Source organism: Salmo salar, chromosome ssa01 (assembly GCF_905237065.1).
Source record: "Salmo salar chromosome ssa01, Ssal_v3.1, whole genome shotgun sequence".
Classification (NCBI taxonomy): domain Eukaryota; kingdom Metazoa; phylum Chordata; class Actinopteri; order Salmoniformes; family Salmonidae; genus Salmo; species Salmo salar.
In genome coordinates, this window is record NC_059442.1 from 45,932,204 (window position 1) to 45,955,139 (window position 22,936).

Sequence of the window (22,936 nt, forward strand, 5' to 3'; positions counted from 1 at the left end):
GATGGACAGCTGATTAGGAAGCCAGCTGCTCTTCTGATAGTATTCCCAGGTGTCTTTGAGAGCCATGAGAGTGTACTCCTGGTGCGTGTGTGTGTTTGTTTGTGTGTGTGTGTGTATTGGTGAGAAGAGCAGAGGTGGGCAAGGTAATATAAAATCAAAGCAGAATCCATCTTCTCCTCTATCAAAGCAATAATTGCCTCAGAAGCATTAACATCACAGTCAAATCGACAATGTATCATAAGACAATACAGATGTTATGTCAGTCCGAGAGCAGAATTTTGACAGACATCTTCAAGTAAGGTGTTACAGTTATACTGGATGTGAGGCACTTTTGTAACTTTCAACTTCATGGTGTTCTCATCATTGTCTGCATCCCTGGAAGGTTGCTGGATCGAATCCCCGAGCTGACAATGTACAAATCTGTCGTTCTGCCCCTGAGCAGAACGACCAGAGACAAGGGGCATTGGAGATAAGGATGTTGATTAAGGCAGCCCTCCACTCCTCTCTGATTCAGAGGGGTTGTGTTAAATGCCGAAGACACATTTCAGTTGCTTTCAGTTGTACAACTGACTAGGTATCCCCTCTCCCTCCCCACCAATTTTTTTTCTCTCTCTCGCTCTCTCCTCTCACTATCCTCTCTCTCTCTACTGCAAATGATTTAGCCCCAGCCGCATTAATCCCATTATAACTACATATCCTCCCCTGAAACAATAGGGAACTGTTTATTTGTCTTTAATACAATATGCTAATACTGTGTGGGAGTAGTAATTCAAATAACATGCCCCAAACGCATTCCCCAAGAATGCGCTACAGACAGTCACTGCCCACTCCACTGCAGTTGAGAGCTGAGAACATGGCTAATGGCTAATGCATTCCCTATAGTTCCACACCAGCTATTGTTCTACTGTACAGTAGAGAGCGTTTTGTAATGATCGTATTTTGTGGTGTTGTAAGGCGGAGGTTGTGTGTCGGTCATCCAGTTGTTCCCTGGGTTTGAGTTAGCGTGGAGAGGCTAGAGCTGAATACAGCAGGAAGGGATGAAACACACACACTCGCAAACACACACTTGCAAACATAAAACTTGCAACCACACACACACACACACACACACACACACACACACACACACACACACACACACACACACAGGACAGAAGTTAGCGGCCTACACATGCAAGTGCTCTCTCAGAGGCTTTGTAGAAAGGTAGATTACTCTTCTGATGTGGCTGTATGCTTTGATGCAGTATATCTGGAGGTGTGAGTGAGTGAGTGAGTGAGTGAGTGAGTGAGTGAGTGAGTGAGTGAGTGAGTGAGTGAGTGAGTGAGTGAGTGAGTGAGTGAGTGAGTGAGTGAGTGAGTGAGTGAGTGAGTGAGTGAGAGTGTGTGTGTGTGTGTGCTTTATGATGGTAAAACAGATTTGATTAATGGGCTGGTAGAGTTTTCGCAGTTTGTGTTTGATGCTCATTAAGTCACTTTTCAAAGAAGTAGAAACTACTCACATGCACACACACACACCGACACTCCTAGCGCCCCAAACACGCACACACACACACACACACAGACACACACACACACCGACACTCCCAGCGTCCCAAACGCACGCACACACACACACACACACACACACACACACACACACACACACACACACACACACACACACACACACACACACACACACACACACACACACACACACACACACACACACACGGCCCCTAAACCCAAACCAAGCAAAGCTGTTTGTAGCTGTGGAAAATAATGATGATTGTAATAACTATGACAGAATGAGGATCAAAAGGTTTCCCGCAACAATCACCAAACACTCACTTATCCTAGCAGACTGCTTTGTAATATATGGGTTGTGCAACAGCAAAGGAACACTTATAACAACTCCAACAGAATGAGGAATCAGCATAAACACTCACTCTGGCTCCAAATTGACTGAAACAAAATATTATGCGTGGGAAACAAGAGTTCTCTGGTAATGCATTTATGTACAGTATTCATATGTTTGTGTACAAATGCATTGGAGGTGTTTTATACCACTCAATTCACTCACTTATCATTCCCCACAGTAACTCCTTTAGTGTATGTTGTGGATTATATCACGTAATTGCCAAGTTCATGGTCAAAGTGGCAAAGTGCCTATCCAAGATGGCCACCATGTCACCTGACAGCTCACCTTAGGGGTCAGGTTGTCACCAGCTGAACATATTAAGATGGCTGACACACACCACACCAGAAAGAAAGAGGGTGAAGCAAGAGGGTTTACCGCAGCCAAAACCTTTCCAAGAAAATAAGACCACGAAGTGAGAAATATTTGTATGGAGGGCAATGAGTGTCGAATTTGATCAACACTGATATAAATGGGCGTACATGGTTGCATGATTGCAGGTAGGTGGGAGGAGGTGAGATCAGGAGGGACCAAAGACAGGTATTTCCATTAGAGGTAGACCGATCGGCATGGCCGATAAATTAGGGACGATTTCAAGCTTTCATAACAATTGGTAATCGGCCTTTTTGGACGCCGATTATGGCCAATTATATTGCAATCCACAAGAAGACTGCGTGGCAGGCTGACCACCTGTTACGAGAGTGCAGCGTCAAAAGGACCTTGTAGCTGCAAGGAGTCAAGGTAAGTTGCTAGTTAGCATTAAACTTATCTTATAAAAATCAATCAATCTTCACATAATCACTAGTTAACTACACATGTTGATGATATTAATAGGTTAACTAGCTTGTAATGTGTTGCATATAATCAATGCGCTGCCTGTTAATTTATCATTGAATCACAGCCTACTTCAACTTCGCCAAACGGGTGATGATTTATCCTCTCTAGGGTAGGGGGCAGTATTTGCACGGCAGAATAAAAAAACGTACCCGATTTAATCTGGTTATTACTACTGCCCAGAAACTAGAATATGCATATAATTGTTTGATTTGGATAGAAAACACCCTAAAGTTTCTAAAACTGTTTGAATGGTGTCTGTGAGTATAACAGAACTCATATGGCAGGCAAAAACCTGAGAAGATTCCTTACAGGAAGTGCCCTCTCTGACCATTTCTTGGCCTTCTACACTCTCTTTATTGAAAACTGAGGATCTCTGCTGTAACGTGACACTTCCTACGGCTCCCATAGGCTCTCAGAAGGCGGCAAAACGTTGAATGGTGACTTTGCAGGCCATGGCTGAAAAACAGTAGCGCATTTGGATAGTGGTCGATCAGAGAACAATGAGACTGGAGGCGCGTGCACGAGCCGACACCATGTTTTTATTTTTTCGTCTTTGAACGAAAACAGGGTTTCCCGGTTGGAATATTATCGCTTTTTTCAAGAAAAATCGCAGAAAAATTTATTTTAAACAGCGGTTGACATGCTTCGAAGTATGGTAATGGAATATTTAGAATTTTTTTTGTCACGAAACGCGTCGGGCGCATCACCCTTCGTCACCCTTCGGATAGTGTCTTGAACGCACGAACAAAACAGAGGATATTTGAACATAACTATGGATTATTTTGAACCAAACCAACATTTGTTATTGAAGTAGAAGTCCTGGGAGTGCATTCTGACGAAGAACAGCAAAGGTAATCCAATTTTTCTTATAGTAAATATGAGTTTGGTGAGGGCCAAACTTGGTGGGTGTCAAAATAGCTAGCCCGTGATGGCGAGCTATCTACTCAGAATATTGCAAAATGTGCTTTTGCCGAAAAGCTACTTTAGAATCGGACATAGCGATTGCATAAAGGAGTTCTGTATCTATAATTCTTAAAATAATTGTTATGTTTTTTGTGAACGTTTATCGTGAGTAATTTAGTAAATTCACCGGAAGTTTGCGGTGGGTATGCTAGTTCTGAACGTCACATGCTAATGTAAAAATCTGGTTTTTGATATAAATATGAACTTGATTGAACAAAACATGCATGTATTGTATAACATAATGTCCTAGGAGTGTCATCTGATGAAGATCATCAAAGGTTAGTGCTGCATTTAGCTCTGGTTTGGGTTTATGTGACATTATATGCTAGCTTGAAAAATGGGTGTCTGATTATTTCTGGCTGGGTACTCTGCTGACATAATGTAATGTTTTGCTTTCGTTGTAAAGCCTTTTTGAAATCGGACAGTGTGGTTAGATTAACGAGAGTCTTGTCTTTAAAATGGTGTAAAATAGTCATATGTTTGAGAAATTGAAGTAATAGCATTTCTAAGGTATTTGAATATCGCGCCACGGGATTCCACTGGCTGTTGAGTAGGTGGGACGATTTCGTCCCACATATCCTAGAGAGGTTAAAAGCGCATTGCTGAAAAAAGCAAAATCTTTGCACAAATGTACCTAACCATAAACATCAATGCCTTTATTAAAATCAATACACAGAAGTATATTTTTTTAAGCCTGCATATTTAGTTAAAAGAAATTCATGTTAGCAGGAAATATTAACTAGGGAAATTGTGTCACTTCTGTTGCGTTCAGAGTCAGGGTATATGCAGCAGTTTGGGCCGCCTGGCTTGTTGCGAACTGTGAACTAATTTGCCAGAATTGTGACAAAATTGAAGGTTGTGCAACGTAACAGCAATATTTAGACTTAGGGATGCCACCCATTCGATAAAATACGGAACGGTTCCGTATTTCCCTGAAAGAATAAACGTTTTGTTTTCGAAATGATAGTTTCTGGATTTGACCATATTAATGACCAAAGGCTCATATTTCTGTGTTATTATATTATAATTAAGTCTATGATTTTATATTTGATAGAGCAGTCTGACTGAGCGGTGGTAGGCAGCGGCAGGCTCATAAGCATTCATTCAAACAACACTTTACTGCGTTTGCCAGCAGCTCTTAGCAATGCTTGAAGCACAGCGCTGTTTATGACTTCAAGCCTATCAACTCCCGAGATTAGGCTGGCAATACTAAAGTGCCTATAAGAACATTCAATAGTCAAATGTTATGAAATACAAATGGTATAGAGAGAAATAGTCGATGCGTCATAACTCCTATAATAACTACAACCTAAAACTTCTTAATTGGGAATATTGAACCACCAGCTTTCATATGTTCTCATGTTCTGAGCAAAGAAACATTAGCTTTTTTACATGGCACATATTACACTTTTACTTTCCAACACTGTGTTTTTGCATTATGTAAACCATGTTTCATGATTATTTGAGACTAAATAGATTTTATTTATGTATTATATTAAGTTAAAATAAAAGTGTTCATTGTTCATTCAGTATTGTTGTAATTGTCATTATTACAAATATATATATAAAAATTGGCCGAGTAATCGGTATCGGCTTTTTTGGTCCTCCAATTAGAGGTTGACCTCTAATTTCCACTGTTAGAGCGGTCACTCAACTATCGTGTCAATACCATACCAAATGTTGTATGGCAGCCATCATCCCAGGACACTCCACTGATTGAAGCTCTTCCTGATTATCTGCTGTATTTTGTTACTATGTACTTTGATTTGGTCTATAGTTTCTTACTTATCATATGATTTGTTTGAACCTTACTTTTGTTGCTTTGCTGCACTTTTTTTGCCTACTGCTCCTTAGCACTTAGCCTACTCTTCATTTCAGTTCACATCATTTCTTAAGTATCCTAGTCGCAATTACGAGGGGGTATTTACGTGCATTTTTCCTAGTAAGAAGGTCGCCTTTCAAGTACTGCTTACCTTTGTTGTAGAAGTGACATTGTTGAAGCATTTATCCATTAGCATTTTAGCCGCTTAAGTTTACAGCATTTTGGGATAGTATTACACTAAGTATACAAAACATTAAGGACATCTGCTCTTTCCATGACATAGGCTGACCAGATGAATCCAGGTGAAAGCTATGATCCCTTATTGATGTCACTTGTTAAATCCACTTCAATCAGTGTAGATGAAGGGGAGGAGACAGGTTAAAGAAGGATTTTTAAGGCTTGAGACAATTGAGACATGGATTGTGTATGTGTGCCATTCAGAGGATGAATAGGCAAGACAAAATATTTAAGTGCCTTTGGATGGGATATGGTAGTAGATGCCAGGCGCACTGGTTTGTATAAAGAACTGCAACGCTGCTGGGTTTTTAACGCTTAACAGTTTCCAGTGTGTATCAAGAATGGGCCACCACCCAAAGGACATCTAGCCAACTTGACACAACTGTGGGGCGCATTGGAATCAACATGGCCAGTATCCCAGTGGAACACTTTCAACACCTTATAGAATCCATGCCTGACGAATTGAGGCTGTTCTAAGGGCAATAGGGGGGAAGGTGTTCCTAATGTTTGGTATACCCAGTGTATATGGGAAACTGTGTAAAGCCAGGATAATTTATGTTGATTATGATAACTGCCACTTGTTTAATTCTGTTCTCAGAACCATACATATAACTATTGTCCTCTGATGATTGAACTGCCATAATAAAACTGATCAAAGTGATCGAAGAGAATTCATGAATCTGAGTCTCTCTGACAGGAGCCCTTTGGCATTCACAAAACCAGCTATACAGTATTTTCAAACCCAGGCCATTTCTTAAAGTGTAAATACAATGAAGCCTACCCTCCAGCAAAGTGGACATTTCAGATAATCATAAGATATTTAATATCTTTCAAATACTTGGAGCATTGGTTTAATGGAATGCCAGATGGGTGGAGTTCACACTTCTAGGACTAATCCATTGGTTCCAATGCACCAGCCAATCAAGCACAGCTAAAGCGTTTGAAAGATTTCACATTTTATTTGAACCCAGGTCTGCTAACTAACCACCCACTCCAGATATTACCAGTTGTCCTGACCTAAGGCCTCAGGTTACATCAGTGTGACCAACTGCTGTCACTACCTCTAACAGCGACCGAAAGAAAATAAACATTTGTGAATACATCTTCAGGTCAGTGGAGCGAGAGAAAGGGTGATGGTGGAGCAAGAGAGAGGGTGATGGTGGAGAGAGAGAGGGGGTGACGGTGGAGCGAGAGAGAGGGTGACGGTGGAGAGAGAGAGGGTGATGGTGGAGCGAGAGAGAGGGTGATGGTGGAGAGAGTGGGTGATGGTTGGGAGAAAGGGTGACGGTTGGGAGAAAGGGTGACGGTTGGGAGAAAGGGTGACGGTGGAGCGAGAGAGAGGGTGATGGTTGGGAGAAAGGGTGACGGTTGAGAGAGAGAGGGTGATGGTGGAGCGAGAGAGGGTGATGGTGGAGAGAGAGAGCGGGTGATGGTTGGGAGAAAGGGTGACGGTTGAGAGAGAGAGAGGGTGACGGTAGAGCGAGAGAGAGGGTGACAGTGGAGCGAGTGAGAGGGTGATGGTTGGGAGAAAGGGTGACGGTTGAGAGAGAGAGAGGGTGACGGTGGAGCGAGAGAGAGGGTGACGGTGGAGCGAGAGAGGGTGACGGTGGAGCGAGAGAGAGGGTGACAGTGGAGCGAGAGAGAGGGTGATGGTTGGGAGAAAGGGTGACGGTTGAGAGAAAGAGAGGGTGACAGTGGAGCGAGAGAGAGTTGGTGATGGTTGGGAGAAAGGGTGACGGTTGAGAGAAAGAGAGGGTGACGGTGGAGCGAGAGAGAGGGTGACGGTGGAGCGAGAGAGAGGGTGACGGTGGATAGAGAGAGGGTGATGGTGGAGCGAGAGAGAGGGTGACGGTGGAGCGAGAGAGAGGGTGATTGTTGGGAGAAAGGGTGACGGTGGAGAGAGAGAGAGGGTGACGGTGGAGCGAGAGAGAGGGTGACGGTGGAGCGAGAGAGAGGGTGATGGTGTAGCGAGAGAGAGGGTGATGGTGGAGCGAGCGAGAGGGTGATGGTGGAGCGAGAGAGAGGGTGATGGTGGAGCGAGAGAGCGGGTGATGGTTGGGAGAAAGGGTGACGGTTGAGAGAGAGAGAGGGTGATGGTGGAGCGAGAGAGAGGGTGATGGTGGAGCGAGAGAGAGGGTGATGGTGGAGCGAGAGAGAGGGTGATGGTTGAGAGAAAGGGTGACGGTTGAGAGAGAGAGAGAGGGTGACGGTGGAGCGAAAGAGAGGGTGACGGTGGAGCGATTAGAGAAGGTCACAAGTGTAAGTAATATGTGAAGCCTGATCCCAGATCTGTTTGCGCAGTATAGCCAGCCCATAAAGATAGTAAACTCAGCAAAAAAAAGAAACGTCCCTTTTTCAGGACCCTGTCTTTCAAAGATAATTTGTAAAAATCCAAATAACTTCACAGATCTTCATTGTTTCACATGCTTGTTCAATGAACCATAAACAATTAATGAACATACACCTGTGGAACGGTCGTTAAGACACTATGGTCAGGGGCGGTGTGTCACAGCATCATCGGACTGAGCTTGTTGTCATTGCAGGCAATCGCAACGCTGTGCATTACAGGGAAGACATCCTCCTCCCTCATGTGGTACCCTTCCTGCAGGCTCATCCTGACATGACCCTCCAGCATGACAATGCCACCAGCCATACTGCTCATTCTGTGTGTGATTTCCTGCAAGACAGGAATGTAAGTGTTCTGCCATGGCCAGCGAAGAACCCGGATCTCAATCCCATTGAGTACGTCTGGGACCTGTTGGATCAGACGGTGAGGACTAGGGCCATTCCCCCCAGAAATGTCTGGGAACTTGCAGGTGCCTTGGTGGAAGAGTAGGGTAACATCTCACAGCAAGAACTGGCAAATCTGGTGCAGTTCATGAGGAGGAGATGCACTGCACTACTTAATGCAGCTGGTGGCCTCACCAGATACTGACTTACTTTTGACTTCGTTCAGGGACAGATTATTCCATTTCTGTTAGTCACATGTCTGTGGAACTTGTTCACTTTATGTCTCAGTTATTGAATCTTGTTATGTTCATACAAATATTTACACATGTTAAGTTTGCTGAAAATAAACGCAGTTGACAGTGAGAGGACGTTTATGTCAAGTTATATGTCACTGCAGGTATCATAAAAGTGTCAGCCAAGATGATTTTTTTTTTTTTTACCTTTATTTAACTAGGCAAGTCAGTTGAGAACAAATTCTTATTTTCAATGACGGCCTAGGAATAGTGGGTTAACTGCCTGGTTCAGGGGCAGAACGACAGATTTTTACCTTGACAGCTCGGGGATTAGATCTTGCAATCTTTCGGTTACTAGTCCAACGCTCTAACCACTAGGCTACCTGCCGCCCCATGTATAACTACAATGGATAAATGTCACTTTTTTTTTTTACATATTATAATGAGAACATATTACATCCGTACATACACTAATACACATTGTTAAATGTCAACACATGAAGGAAGGCATGCATGCACACACACACAGCCTCTCACCATGTTTTCCTCTTCCTTTCTCGTTCATCTAATCAGTCATGTCATTGTTGTTCAATGCCTTGGATTTAGTGATAAGTCTTCCAGCCTGTCAAACAAATGCTGGGTTGTGAGGCTCAGCCCCACTGTCGGGGCTTCTTCAGTCATACAGAGTGTTTTCAATGTGCTCTCCAACCCCTCCAGCTATTCTCTCTGCTGTACCATTTACCCAGGGACCTCAGGCTTTCTGTTCTACCACTTTCTCTCTGTCCCTCAGTTCTACCTCTCCCTATGTCTCTGATCTCCCTCTCTCTGCTCTACCTCTTCTCTCACTACATATCAGCTCTCTCTTCTCTCGCTCTCTATCTGTGCTCCGTCTCACAGCTCTTTCTCCTCACTAACTAAGAACTGAGACATTTGTCATCCAACATCTGCTGTCTTTTCAACTGTCATGAGGAAACTGTGTGAAATACAAAGTACTAAAGTTGTAATAATACAAAATGGTGAGTGTGTGTCATGTCATAAGAACATGTTGACACTCTGTTTTCACATACAGTACACTTCAGTTCTCTGGTGACATGTGGGTGGATGACAGAAACTTCAGCTTTGACAACTTATGAATGGTCCTTTCAATATGGAAGGAGCTGAGATGGCAGATGGCTTCGTGTCACTGATATACTGAGAATAAAGAAAATATTCACTTTACACATGACCATATTTCCTCACCAGAGAACATGATACATTAGTGGTTATGAATAGTGTACTTTGAAGCACACTTCCTATTTATAGCACTACCTATTTAGTATTTACATGCAACATTTGGTTGACCTGATTCTGGAAATAATCATCAATGATTCATAATGATGTGGACAAATGTAACATTTTCAGGTCATTTAGAGTCACTGTAAGCAAATGCATTGCAAAGAAAAAAGTGTAATACAAATACCTCACTATCTCTCTCTCTCCCTCCCTACCTCTCCCCCTATCTCTCTCTGTATGAGATCCTGTTATGAGGTCTCCTCCAGTGTCTTGCCGAGTATGATAATCCCATACGGAGGATTCGGATCTAAACGTCCCTTTGATCCTACACGTTTCACTCCGTTCCTTCACTCTGGGGTCTGGTGGTGCCCTGGGTTCCTCTGGGAAAGAATGCTTAGAGCAGAAAGAGTTTAAGGCAAACTATCCTCCATGATGGAACTGGAAGTACTTTGACAATAGCATTCAATGTGGATTCTTATTAGAATGTCCTTGCCAAATCTCATACCGGGTCTCAAACTATACATCCAAGGCTCTCACCAAAGGAGACATGTAAAGGTCATACACCCTATGACCTTGCTCTGAACTCCATCCCAATTTCCTTTCAGGCTATTCCATGCATTAATAACAATTTAATGGAACAATTTATTTGTAGTATCAGCCTTAAACACACTGAATGAACTGAGCGTTAAAGATTCTGTTAATGAACGGACTAACAAACTGGGAGAACCATAAATCAAGTAACGAGCTAACTCACTTTATAAAGTGTCAAAAGGAGTCAAAGGTTAAAAAACAATAAAAGGGGCCACTTGGTGGTAACACAATCACTTATTCCAGTGCAGCCGTCTCCCATCTGTTCTAATGGAACGGAATTAGAACCATCCATTGTGGAAGCCAATTACTTCTCGTCTGAACTCGTCCACAACGCCTGTTTTTCAAGTCAAACGCAAGCTAGTTAATCAAATCGTATAGAATGGAGAAAATAAAAACTCTTAAGAATATGATGTAGGTGATTGAAGTCAGCGAAATGGAAGACAATAAGTAAAAGTCATTTCCGAACTGCTTTCTCTTTTATTATTCGACTGAATTATGGAAAATTATGGAAATGCCGATGATTGTAAGATGTGTTTAACTGTTTCTTTTGGCAGAATGGTAATATGAGGCTATTATTGCAATTATGACCAATTATGCTTCATATTTTACCCACTTTACCAGGAAGGGGCATGAAAGTCTAAATTAAAACAAGTCAGCCATTAATAGAAAATAAAAATGCCCAACTTTTTTTTTATTTTACAACATTTTACATCTTTACAACCGGTCCAATGGGTTCAGAGCGTACTTCTCCAAGATGTCTTATAGTGTAAGGGAGAGGGGGAGAAATAGTACTTTAATTTAGGATACCTTTAAACAAGACAAGATTTCATTAACTTTACATTTCTAAAACCAAGTCAAGAGGATGAATGAAAAGGACTGGAGCCTATTGGCTGATTGGTTTCCCTGCCAAATATATACATAACTTTGTCTGATTTAAATCAGAGTGTGCCAGTGATTGCTTTGATGTCTGAATTGAGCATCTCCAAAACCCATTTGGTTATAGATCTCACAGCCTGCTCACATAGAAGAGCGCAACATCCATATTACATTCAATTTCCAGACTTTAAATAGATATGTCTGAATAGTGAGGGGAATGGATAGGGTACTCAGGTAGCCTATGCTGGGACCCCTCTAGTTTGTGAAATTACATCTGCAAAAAACCCACGACCAGAAATCTCTCTCTCTCTCTCTCTCTCTCTCTGAGGCATCCACTGTGCTGCCTGTCCAGCTAAAGGAGTTTGGTCTGGACATAGCCCCTCCCTCTCTCATCTCTCTAATGGCTGCCCAAAACACTCAATTCTGTGCTACTGGCAGGTACAGCAGCACCAGCCCACTTCAAAGAGGATTTTGATTAAGGCCATCTAGCCAACTGTGACCACTGGCAATGCTCTAGGAAACCACCTAGTTCAGGCAGGTGTGCAAACATCCTGTTTTCTTCGATACTGTATGTTGCCTTCCTAAGCCGCGAAAACAGGTGTAACAAAACAACACACTGGCAGTTATTGTTGTATACCCACTAATAAGCTTGGTTTGGAGACAAAGGCGACAGACAGATCATTATGTCTGTGGGACAAATCCCTGGCCTGTCGCCTTTGTCTTTCTATAGGTCGTTATCCCCTTTACGCATCATGCCTTCCCAGTCACAGCAAAGTCTATGCTCTCTTATTAAAGAGGTGGGAGAACAGGAGGCTGATTAGTCACATACACTCACACACGCACACACACACATACACAAGCATACACACGCATCACACACACACTCATGTAACTGGGGTGCCGCGCCAATGGTTTGTTGCATTGTGTTCTGGCGCCTTAAATAAGTCATGCTGAGGGTCTGAGAGTTGGCTTAATTGACAGCTCTGAATCACAGGGCGAAAGGAAAGGGGATATCAGAGCTGGACGTCTACAGGCTATATGTTTGCTGTGCCTCCCCTCATTCAGATGGAAACAGCTCTGCCATACATTCCCAATGTATGATATAATACATAGGATAGAACATGACAATAGGACAGAACATTACCATTTAAAAAAAAAGGCTTTAAGATCAATAGCTAATAGAATAAGGCACCAATGTTGAAATATGAATTGATCACATAGACGAAAGTATAGGAATTAGTGATATAAAAACAGAATGGTTCAAATAGTGCCTCACAATAACAAAGCCCCTCAATGTAATTTAAATGACCCACAAAATGAATAAAAAGAGTTACGAAATCACAGATATAAATATGAACCACGTTCTCAATTAATATTGTAATAGAATAGTAAAATCCTATGTTAAAAAGGACGTTCAATGAAAGAACAATGTAACCTACTGTAGGCTCAATGAATGAGCCAATTAGTCAAATGGCTATTGAATCTGATGCAGTTGAAGTTCTGAAGTTTACATACACCTTAGCCAAATACATTTAAACTCAGTTTAATCCTTGTAAAAATGTCCTGTTTTAGGTCAGTTAGGATAATCACTTTATTTTAAGAATGTGAAATGTCAGAATAATAGTAGAGAGAATGATTCTTTTCAGCATTTATTTCTTTCATCACATTCCCAGTGGGTCAGAAGTTTACATACACTCAATTATTATTTGGTAGCATTGCCTTTAAATTGTTTAACTTGGGTCAAACGTTTCAGGTAGCCTTCCACAAGCTTCCCACAATAAGTTGGGTGAATTTTGGCCCATTCCTCCTGACAGAGCTGGTGTAACTGAGTCAGGTTTGTAGGCCTCCTTGCTCGCACACGCTTTTTCAGTTCTGCCCACAAATTTTCTATAGGATTAAGGTCAGGGCTTTGTGATGGCCACTCCAACATCTTGACTTTGATGTCTTTAAGCCATTTTGTCACAACTTTGGAAGTATGCTCGGGTCATTGTCCATTTGGAAGACCCATTTGCGACCAAGCTTTAACTTCCTGACTGATGTCTTGAGATGTTGCTTCAATATATCCACATAATTGTCCATCCTCATGATGCCATCTATTTTGTGATGTGCACCAGTCCCTCCTGCAGCAAAGCACCCCCACAACATGATGCTGCCACCCCGTGCTTCACAATTGGGATGGTGTTCTTCGGCTTGCAAGCGTCCCTATTTTTCCTCCAAACATAACGATGGTCATTATGGCCAAACAGTTCTATTTTTATTTTCATCAGACCAGAGGACATTTCTCCAAAAAGTATGATCTTTGTCCCCATGTGCAGTTGCAAACTGTAGTCTGGCTTTTTTTATGGCGGTTTTGGAGCAGTGGCTTCTTCCTTGCTAAGCGGCCTTTCAGGTTATGTCGATATAGGACTCGTTTCACTGTGGATATAGATACTTTTGTACCTGTTTCCTCCAGCATCTTCACAAGGTCATTTGCTGTTGTTCTGGGATTGATTTGCAATTTTCACACCAAAGTACGTTCATCTCTAGGAGACAGAACGCGTCTCCTTCCTGAGCGGTATAACGGCTGCGTGGTCCCATGGTGTTTATACTTGCATACGGTTGTTTGTACAGACGAACGTGTTACCTTCAGGCGTTTGGAAATTGCTCCCAAGGATGAACCAGACTTGTGGAGGTCTACATTTTTTTCTGAGGTCTTGGCTGATTTCTTTTCATTTTCCCATGATGTCAGGCAAAGTTTGACACTGAGTTTGAAGGTAGGCCTTGAAATACATCCACAGGTACACCTCCAATTGACTCAAATGATGTCAATTAGCCTATCAGAAGCTTCTAAAGCCATGACATCATTTTCTGGAATTTTCCAAGATGTTTAAAGACACAGTCAACTTAGTGTATGTAAACTTCTGACACACTGGAATTGTGCTACAGTGAATTATAAGTGAAATAATCTGTCTGTAAACAATTGTTGGAAAAATTACTTGTGTCATGCACAAAGTAGATGTCCTGTTCGCCCACCTCATGAAAAATGAGTTTTAATGTCTCCAACTTAAGTGTATGTAAACTTCAGACTTCAACTGTACATGAATAGACAAAAACACACCCACACATATTTCATACAGAATCTCCATACCTGAATCACAGGGCATAAGGAAAGGGGACATCAGGGCTGGGAGTCGTACAGGCTATATATTTGCTGTGCCTCCCCTGTCAGAAGATGAAAACTAAACTGAACCAACGGTAGCTAGCCACCGGACACTGAACGCTAGCAAGGCGCTAACATTAGCCTGCTAGCAAAATAGCTTCATCATATTACTTCAGGAAGACAAACTTATAACATGAAATCCTGACTGATATTGTATGAGTAAAGTACAATGTTTTCATTGGTTACTATGTCCATTTAGTGAGTTTTATAAAATAAAAAATGGGAGGGCGGGAGAGAACACAGCCTACCTCTTTCAGATGGAAACAGCCCCGAACGAGCTCGCGCGTGCAGCGCTGACGTCACACACAGAGCCCAACAAATTACCAGGAGATTCAACCAAAAACAAATTAGGAAAACTGGTGATTTGGTGAAAATTCATCACAATTTACTAACTCCTGTTACACTCACACAGGTGAACACACGCATACTCTTAGAAAAAGGGTTCCAAATGGGTTCTACAGCTGTCCACATAGGAGAACCCTTTTTGGTTCCAGGTAGAACCCTTTTGTGTTCAATGTAGAACCCTCTGTGGAAAGGGTTCTACATGGAACCCAAAAGGGTTCTACCTGGAACCAAAAAGGTTTATTCAAAGGGTTCTCCTATGGGGCCATCCGAAGAACCCTTTAGGGTTCTATATAGCACCTTTTTTTCTAAGAGTACCTACGCGAGCATCACACACAACAAGCTCATCAGATGCTGTAGAACACCCCAGCAGAAGTCTCTCAGTGGTGAGAAGACAATCGTTTTCTCCTCCTCCTCCTCCTCCTCCTCCTCCTCCTCTTCCTCTTCCATTGCAACGCACCTTTGCAGAGGAGTCTGTACCGGTACTCCCTGTATATAGCCTCGCTATTGTTTTTTTACTGCTGCTCTTTAATTATTTGTTATTTCTTATTTCTTATTTTTTTAGGTATTTTTCTTAAAACTGCATTGTAAGTTTTAAGAAAGTTTTAAGTAGGCATTTCACTGTTGTATTCGGCGCATTTGACAAATAAAATGTGATTTGATTTGAGTATTTGTCTCTTATTGTAATGAGCTGGGCTAAGACAGTCCAAGTCGCCAGCACTACGCAGTGTGCCATGCTTCAACACTCTGAAGCTAAGCCTGAGCGCACCTCCCATCTCACCTAAGGTCTTTGCTGAATTTGTAATTAAAATGTTGCTGAACGCAGGCTTCCACACTCAACTACTGCTGCCTCGCAAAAACAAACAACAACACTTCTCCTTTTTGGGGGTAGAAGCGACTGAGTAATGTGCTAAGGATTTTAGAAAAGGGGAGAAACTGGTTTTAAATAAAAGATGTCCATACATTTTCAGGATAAAAAATTGCCCAGCCAGCCAAGACAATAAGGAGGTTTGAGGAGGAGGAGGCGTAATTGATCAAGCGTTGGAGGTCAGATGATGAGAGCGAGAGGGCTAGAGAGAGAGAGGACGAGAGAGAGAGGACTAAAGAGAAAGAGGGCTAAAGAGAAAGAGGGCTAGAGAGAGAGAGGGGGCTAAAGAGAGAGAGGACGAGAGAGAGAGGACTAAAGAGAAAGAGGGCTAGAGAGAGAGAGGGCTAAAGAGAGAGAGGGCGAGAGAGAGGCCTAGAGAGAGAGGGCTAGAGAGAGAGAGAGAGAGAGGGGGCTAAAGAGAAAGAGGGCGAGAGAGAGAGAGATGTAGCTTCAGGCAATGGAATGTCCCAGATGAACTGCCTTGGATCTTGGGGTTTGAGTTTTTCTCACACACCTTGTGAGGGGTGGGTTGGTGGGGGGGTACAAGTAAAAAATCAGTTATATGGATAAAAAAGTTTTGTCTAGCCCTGTGTAACAGTGTAGGTTCCGTCCCTCTCTTCGCCCCAACCTGGGCTCGAACCAGGGACCCTTGCACACATCAACAACTGACACCCCACGAAGCATCGTTACCCATCGCGCCACAAAAGCCGCGGCCCTTGCAACGCAAGGGGCAACCCTACTTCAAGTCTCAGAGCGAGTGACGTCACCGATTGAAACGCTATTAGCGCGCACCACCGCTAACTAACTAGCCATTTCACATCGGTTACACCTGCACACACACTAATTCAGAATATACCCTCTTACCCAGTCAGCATTTTGCTGTAATGGAATAACTGCTGTGGCGCTGTCGGAGAAGGGTGCAGAGCTCCCCTATAATTGCAAAAATAGCTGCACACTTCTAAGTTCCCACACGCTCCCACCAAAACACACCAGCACTATACAGCCCAGTAATTAAATAGTATCAGAGGACCAATAGAGTCCTATTGACACCCTTCTCTCTCCCTCTCTTCCCTCCTCTCCAAACTCACCCCCTTTTCCCCCTCTCCTCATCCCGTTTCTACTCATCCCCTTTCCCCAGCGGATGGCTCCACCACAGAGCTATTACTGCCAATCAGCTAATGCACCTGATGGCTTTGAAGAAGACTCTCTACAATTAGCAGCTATTAGCACTGGGTCCCTAATCCGAGCCAGCAACATGGCAAAGCACAGGAGAGAGGAGAGGGGAGGAGAGTGGGTCTTTTTCGCTGTACAGTTTTTTCTCCATATTTTCTCTTGCCTTTTTCTCTTTTGACCCTGTGTTTGCTTCTCTTGCTTTATGTCCTTTTCCCCTTCAATAAATGATATTAAGAGCTGCTTTAAGATTACGCAGAGAGAGAGATGAATTAATAGTCTACTCATAAGGGAATTGCGTCTGTGGTTGCTTAAGGTTAGGGTAAAGAAATGAAGGTTCGAGTTTAGGGCTCGGGGTTTAGGTTTTAAGAACAAGTTCGTTTAGGTCAAAAGTGTAACTCACCATGGCCACCCCTTAGCGAGGCTGGCGAGCGGTAGATAGAGATGGGTGCAGATGAGTGATGCCGCGTCCCGTGGAGGTGATGCTCCGGGTGGGTATAGGACGTAGCCTGCTCCTGAGGTCCGGCGGCAGCCACGCTGTTATCCTGCCTCCCCCTGGGAGAAGAGCTCCACACAGACCCAGCTATACATCCCAGAGTCAGAGACCACATCCAGGGGCTCAGGCGCAGGCGGAGAGGACTGGGGTGGTGGTACATACCCCCTTCCCCGGAGCCCAGCGACAGCGCGAAACCGGCGGGACGAAGCATGATCCAAGCCCGAAGGACTGACAACAGATGTACGGCACGGGGGAAACTCTACTGAGACCAGGCTCATGATGGACACATCCCTATACTAGGACCACTACGAACCCACGTCCACCTGGTTTAGCTCCTGTACCCGTATTCAGGTCCGGCTTCAGTTTCAGCTAAACCCACAGCACTCCAGCTCAGAGTCGTTCCGGGGGAGAGGAGTCAGAGGATCTCTATATTGCTACACCCCTTACACTGACGTTGTGCCCTGACGGAAAGCAATCGGAGGTTTCAATCTCCTACAGAATTTCCCAGACGAACAGCAAACTTAAGCTCAAACTAGAGAGCTATTCTCATGTTCTAAATTGTCCAAAGGGAAAGAAACATTGGGTGTCTCTTTCGCGCTCTCACAATCTTCACGCTCTTTGCCACTTTTCCCTGAAGGTAAAGCAAAATTAAGTTTTTTCTCTTTCTCGCGCTTCACTTTTCCTCGAAGGAAAGGAAATCGGATGACTTTCTTTCTCTCCCTCTCTGGACCTTTGTGCGTCGTCGTGTACAGCTCCCGCTGCTCTTCTGGCTGAGAGCGTATCCCTGCGCTCGTTCACTCGCTCGCTTGCTCACTCTCTCGCTCTCTGATGTGGCGCACTCTGCGTGTGTCTAGAGCAGCTATCAGTCGCACATGGCAGAGCGCCGCTTGTCCCTCTCTCTCTATCACACGCACACGCGCACACACGCACAATCAGCACAGATGAAGAGGAAAAATATAACCACCTGGTTTATCACCACTCATCCACATCGGTATAGAAGAAATAACCACAAATAACCACTGTTTTGAAAGCAAAAAAGCACATCTATCACCTAACATAAATACCACTTTCTCACTGTTGGCTCTGTGGTTCTGTGGCGCACTGGTCCACTGTAGCGCTCCAAATGTGCTGCAGTATAGACACCATGGGCAGAAAATAAATCCCCTTTCTTTTCTCTTCTCTCCTGTGTGTCTCAGTGTCTCATACTCCTCTCTGGAGGGGAGGAGTGGGGGGGAGGGGTCCTGGTGATTCCACTCACCCCCTCTGTCTCAGGCTCAGCACCTGAACACAGCCTCCTGCTCTGAAAGAGAGAAGAAGGGATCCTAATCGGATCCTTCACTGGATACAGCAGGCAACACCACTGAGAGCATGAGTGAGAGAAGGGAGGTGCACAAGCAGACAGAGTGAGAGGAGGGGGAGAGAGAGAGAGAGAGAGAGAGAGAGAGAGAGAGAGAGAGAGAGAGAGAGAGAGAGAGAAAGAGGGAGGGAGGCTCAGGTGAAACAACGCAGTGGGAATGGGATGGGTGGGTTCAAGAGGGTGGTTGGGGGGGTGCAGAAGGAGAAAAAACAAAATGGGCCAGCTCAATGCAAATCCTCATAGAAAGCAGAGGAGGGGTGGGGGTGGAGGAGACTGCTGCAGAGAAGGGCAACTAGCGATGTTCAGGGGAGGGAGACAGAGTGAGAGGAAAAGAGATATGGAGAGAGAGGAGTGAGACAAAGTGGGAGAGAGGAGGATGGAAAAGTGGTAGAGAAAGAGAGAGAGATAGGTAAAAGAGAGAGAAACAGAACTAAAAGCTGAGTGTGGATATGCGCTGCCAGCTCAGCCATCGACAGAATCGGAATCAAATCGCTGTCTCCAGCCACGTCCCGCGCGATGGCAAACCAAAACTGACAAGGGAATATTCTAATGGAAAAGCTTTTGATCCTCCCTGCTTTTCCGCAGTTCTGTTCCCCTCTGATCGCATTAGGAAACCAGCGGCTCCCACCACGCTTCCCAAAATAGGAAATTAGGGAACACTAACGAGCTTAAGGTGCATGAGAACCACTGATGTTTCCACCCGTAATAGAACAAGGCTCTCGGAATCAAATTAGGACAATGCATTCGGTGCTATTTCCAACCATCCATTTGTGACTTTACCAAAGGAACTATTTGGAAGTGTAATGTTGATGCATGACATGGGAAATCAGATTAGGTCCTGGAACTACGTTTTTAATGTAAGCTTGCACCCACGATGATCTAATTCTCTTCATTTTAACATTTCAAAAATAAATGTAACTAAGACCTGACACATGCATTGTAGTCTATGCATAATTCAGACATTTCTTGCATTTCAAAATGAAATAGCTTTACAAACAAAATGCCAGGGAGTTCAGACCTCCTCTGTTAATCTATGGTTCTATCGGGCATAATCAGAATACAGTGTGTGTGTGTGTGTGTGTGTGTGTGTGTGTGTGTGTGTGTGTGTGTGTGTGTGTGTGTGTGTGTGTGTGTGTGTGTGTGTGTGTGTGTGTGTGTGTGTGTGTGTGTGTGTGTGTGTGTGTGTGTGTGTAGCGTGCATGTACTGTACCTATCTATCCATGGGCCAATGTGGAGCGCTGGCTGCATGCAAATCTCGGCTTAATGGACATTCAAATTCCGAGGAGGGACTCCTGGTCTTTGGCTCTGGGTTTGATTATCTCTGTCTGTGCTCTACATCTCAAACAGAGAACTTGTCCACTATCGGGAATATCAAGAGTGCTCTGAGTAATCTCTGAGTAATGTCTTGTCTTTCCTCTCCTCCCTTTGCATTCAACGAGAGTCAATATTAAACAATTAACAGAAACTGTCTAAGTCCAGTGACTGCTTGGTGTTCCTCTAGCCCAGTGTTTCTCAACTCCATTCCTCCAGTACCCCCAAAAGAACACATTTCTGTTGTAGCCTCGGACAAACTCACCTACTTCAACTCATTGAGGGCTTAATAATTAGTTGACAAGTTGTCCGGGGCTACAACGAAAATGTGCAGTGTTGGGGCTCTCGATGGACTGGAGTTGGGAAACATTGTTATAGACAGCCAATTGACTCCATATTGCTCAGATGAAAAGCAGGTTTCCAATATGTGTTGCTACCTGCTTATGGAGTCTCTTCATAACTTCATACTAACCCGGCGTGATAACAATTATTCATGCAGGTCCTCATAAAGAGAGAAAGAAACTAGAGAAGAAAAATTGCATGTGTAAAGGGGGTTGAAAACCAATAACTCTGTAGGTTAAGTATCAAGAAAAAAAAACCCTCAGAGCTGGAAAGGTGCTCGTTTATCACAACTGCTATTTTTCTGTCCCATTAAATTCAGACACAACTCTTTTGTCGAATACATTTGGCCCAAGGCAATACTAGAGGACAGGTTTTTCCATTGGTGGTACACAGAGAGGATATTTTTTGGGGGGATTGTTTATAATGAGTCGAAAACATGATTTATGTATCACAATGATAATCATGGGAATGATTGTCATTTCAGCTAGTGCATACAATCTACTAATGGAACATATAAATCAATCATTTGCATCCAGTGGTACAAATAGCTTTAATGTAGCTAGCATGAATATGTTCTTCTCATCCATCAACCATTTTCTTTATATGGTATATTCATTATACACTCAATATGCAACATATAAATATGTTTTCCTATCTCTCTGACAAACATGTAGAAACACACACACAAAATGTCGGTTTATTTGCAGTTTTTAAATAACTAATTTAATTTGTCCAACTCATCATAGATAAGTGCAGGAAATGTGGTAATTAACTACAATGACCAGAATCCATTGGACCTGTGGGCCAGCAGACAAATATGGAGAGGAAGAGCGATACTGATACACGAGAGGGATAGAGAGCAGTTGTATCCCTGAAATTTCTGAGTTTGATATATTATTTTACTACACTGATTCCACAATTGAAAGTGAGTATATCATAAATCAAAATGTATGAAGAAAAAGCCCCTTTTCTTATTTTTTAAAAGCTGATTTGGAAAACTACTTAGAGTCATTAAATCGTACACAAAACAAAAGGTCCAAAAAATGTATTCGCTACATGTCTGTATTTGAATTGATATAGTGTGGATTTGTGTTTTTTTGTTGCTTTTTTCTCCTCTTATTTCTTTGTGGAATCCCTCTGGCTGTTATGTTTATGGTTTGCATGTTACTGTTTAATAACATTTTTTAAAAAAATCTCTACCAAGGGGCCAGCGTTCTGGTCTAGAAGCATGATTTCAACTGCTCCTACAGTCTTGCTTCGGTACTGCAGTTTAATTTACACCCGGCCCAGAAAGACAATTTCCATAGACAGCCACATAGAGGAGTCAGATTAGAAAATTCCTAATAAGACACTTCAGTCGTCACTTTTGTGCAGAAAAAATCGCTGAGGCAGATTTTTTTCTATGACTCACAGCCGAAATGATTAACATTTTAAATGTATCCAATGTATGCCATGTTTTTTTCCTGACATGATGACGTCGGCGCGGCTTGAGCTGCTCCCTGTGCACGCGCAATGAGTGCTAATGCGCATGTCATGTCGGTCCATAAATCAGCGTATGCGAACGTGAGTTGATTACTTTGAAAACAACAGTCAGATTATCTTGGACGCAGTCTACAGTTCTTTATACCTCAGTGATCGCTACATAACAATACATCTAATTGATTGATAGTTGTTATTTAGCCGTGTTAAAAGTATGCCTTATCTACTTTGAAGAACTACTGAAATAGTGATTTTGTCAGACAGCAGGCAGCTAGCCAGCTAGGCTAGCCTACCAGCCTGAAGGATGCCTCTTTGGGGAGCACAGAGATACTGTAGCTGGCTGGCTGGCTGCTACTGACTGAGCGGAGATGAGTTGATGACTTGGAATTAAATAATAAATCATCAAATAAAATAAAAAGTAATATACAAAATAACTGAAATATTTGACTAAAGTAAAATAATGGTTTATATGGTTTATTAATAAGTGATAAGCAGTACATGGGCAACAACTACCATCATTGGGGTTTTATTAATGAAATAATAAAGACATCTTACTAAAAACAAATATGTAATACACACAACCAAAATATTTGAATTTTAAAAAGTAATGTGAAAAAAGATGGTTAGAGCCTAATAAGTGATACTGTAGTAATGGGCAGTCACTACCATCAGTTGTTTTATTCTGTGTTGTTACAACATTGAACCCTCATAATGCATTTACCATTAAAATACAACAAATCTAAAACGAAACCGAAACCAAACCAACCTCAAAAAACACGAATCACTCAGCACTAACACACACACACACACACACGCTTCTCATGTCATAGCAGGACACTTCACATCTCAAGTGACAACAGTAGTTAGTCAGTCACTACACACACACACAAACACCTAAACGAGTGTGGCTAAGG

General features: G+C 43.0%; 1 protein-coding gene across 26 annotated transcripts in view; it reads right to left on the reverse strand.

Moving 5' to 3' along the window:
• The window catches only part of nrxn3a (neurexin 3a), a 433,709-nt gene that overhangs the window by 169,599 nt on the left and 241,174 nt on the right, over positions 1 to 22,936 (reverse strand). The window contains exon 1 of one of the 26 annotated variants that reach the window (XM_045718513.1): positions 17,441 to 18,883. The exons of 24 other annotated variants lie outside the window; for them this stretch is intronic. In XM_045718513.1, the coding sequence (XP_045574469.1) occupies positions 17,441 to 17,744 (304 nt within the window). In that variant the 5' untranslated portion in view covers positions 17,745 to 18,883. Of the gene's footprint in view, positions 1 to 17,440; positions 18,884 to 22,936 lie in introns of those variants that run through there. One more of the 26 variants, XM_045718523.1, reaches the window with a different exon arrangement.